General features: G+C 52.4%; 1 protein-coding gene across 1 annotated transcript; it reads left to right on the top strand.

Moving 5' to 3' along the window:
• Positions 1–320: 320 nt before the first annotated feature.
• N656DRAFT_686190 (NWD1 protein) lies at positions 321–719 on the top strand (the record flags this gene model as incomplete). The annotated part of the gene is made up of 1 exon (XM_064810621.1): positions 321–719. A coding segment is annotated over one exon (399 nt), but the record flags the coding sequence as incomplete, so codon positions are not given.
• Between the last annotated feature and the right edge of the window lie 2 nt (positions 720–721).

Genomic DNA, 721 nt, shown 5'->3' with positions numbered 1-721 from the left:
GACCCCAAACTATTCGACCCAGACCCGCTGGCTGCAGTACGGTATGCTTGTGTCTACTGGATTGATCATCTCTACGATTGGCAGTCACGCAAGAATACCAATCACCAAGATGTGTTCCAGGATGGCGGTGTCATCGATGACTTTCTGAGGCAGCACTATCTCCACTGGCTCGAAGCTCTCGCACTTTGCAGGACCATGTCGCAGGGAGTATTGTCAATGGCAAAGCTCGAGAGCATTCTTCAGGTTGGTTCTACCTGGTGATATTTATCCTTTCACTTAGCGCTTCTAACATCACTTAGCAAAAGAACGTTGCATCACAGTTACCAAGGCTGGTTTATGACATGCGCCGATTTGTTCAATACTGCAGTCAGCTAGTTGAAAACTATCCACTTCAGGTATACGCTTCAGCACTTGCGTTCAGCCCTGCCAGAAGCATGACACGAAATCTGTACAAGAGGGAAATGAGGTGGATTACTGCCGGGCCGGTTGTAGAAGAAGATTGGAATGCATGCACACAGACGCTCGAGGGGCATAGCGGTCCGGTCTGGTCCGTCGCGTTCTCACCCAACTCGAAGCTCGTTGCGTCCGGGTCAGACGACAAGACCGTCAAGATGTGGGATGCAGCGACGGGCACATGCATGCAGACGCTCGCGGGGCATAGCGGTTTGGTCAGCTCCGTCACGTTCTCACCCGACTCGAAGCTCGTTGCGTCCGGGTCAGA

This window comes from Canariomyces notabilis (assembly GCF_033297395.1).
Source record: "Canariomyces notabilis strain CBS 508.74 unplaced genomic scaffold N656scaffold_2, whole genome shotgun sequence".
In the NCBI taxonomy this organism is placed as follows: Eukaryota; Fungi; Ascomycota; class Sordariomycetes; order Sordariales; family Chaetomiaceae; genus Canariomyces; species Canariomyces notabilis.
This window is presented reverse-complemented; position numbering and strand designations above follow the sequence as displayed.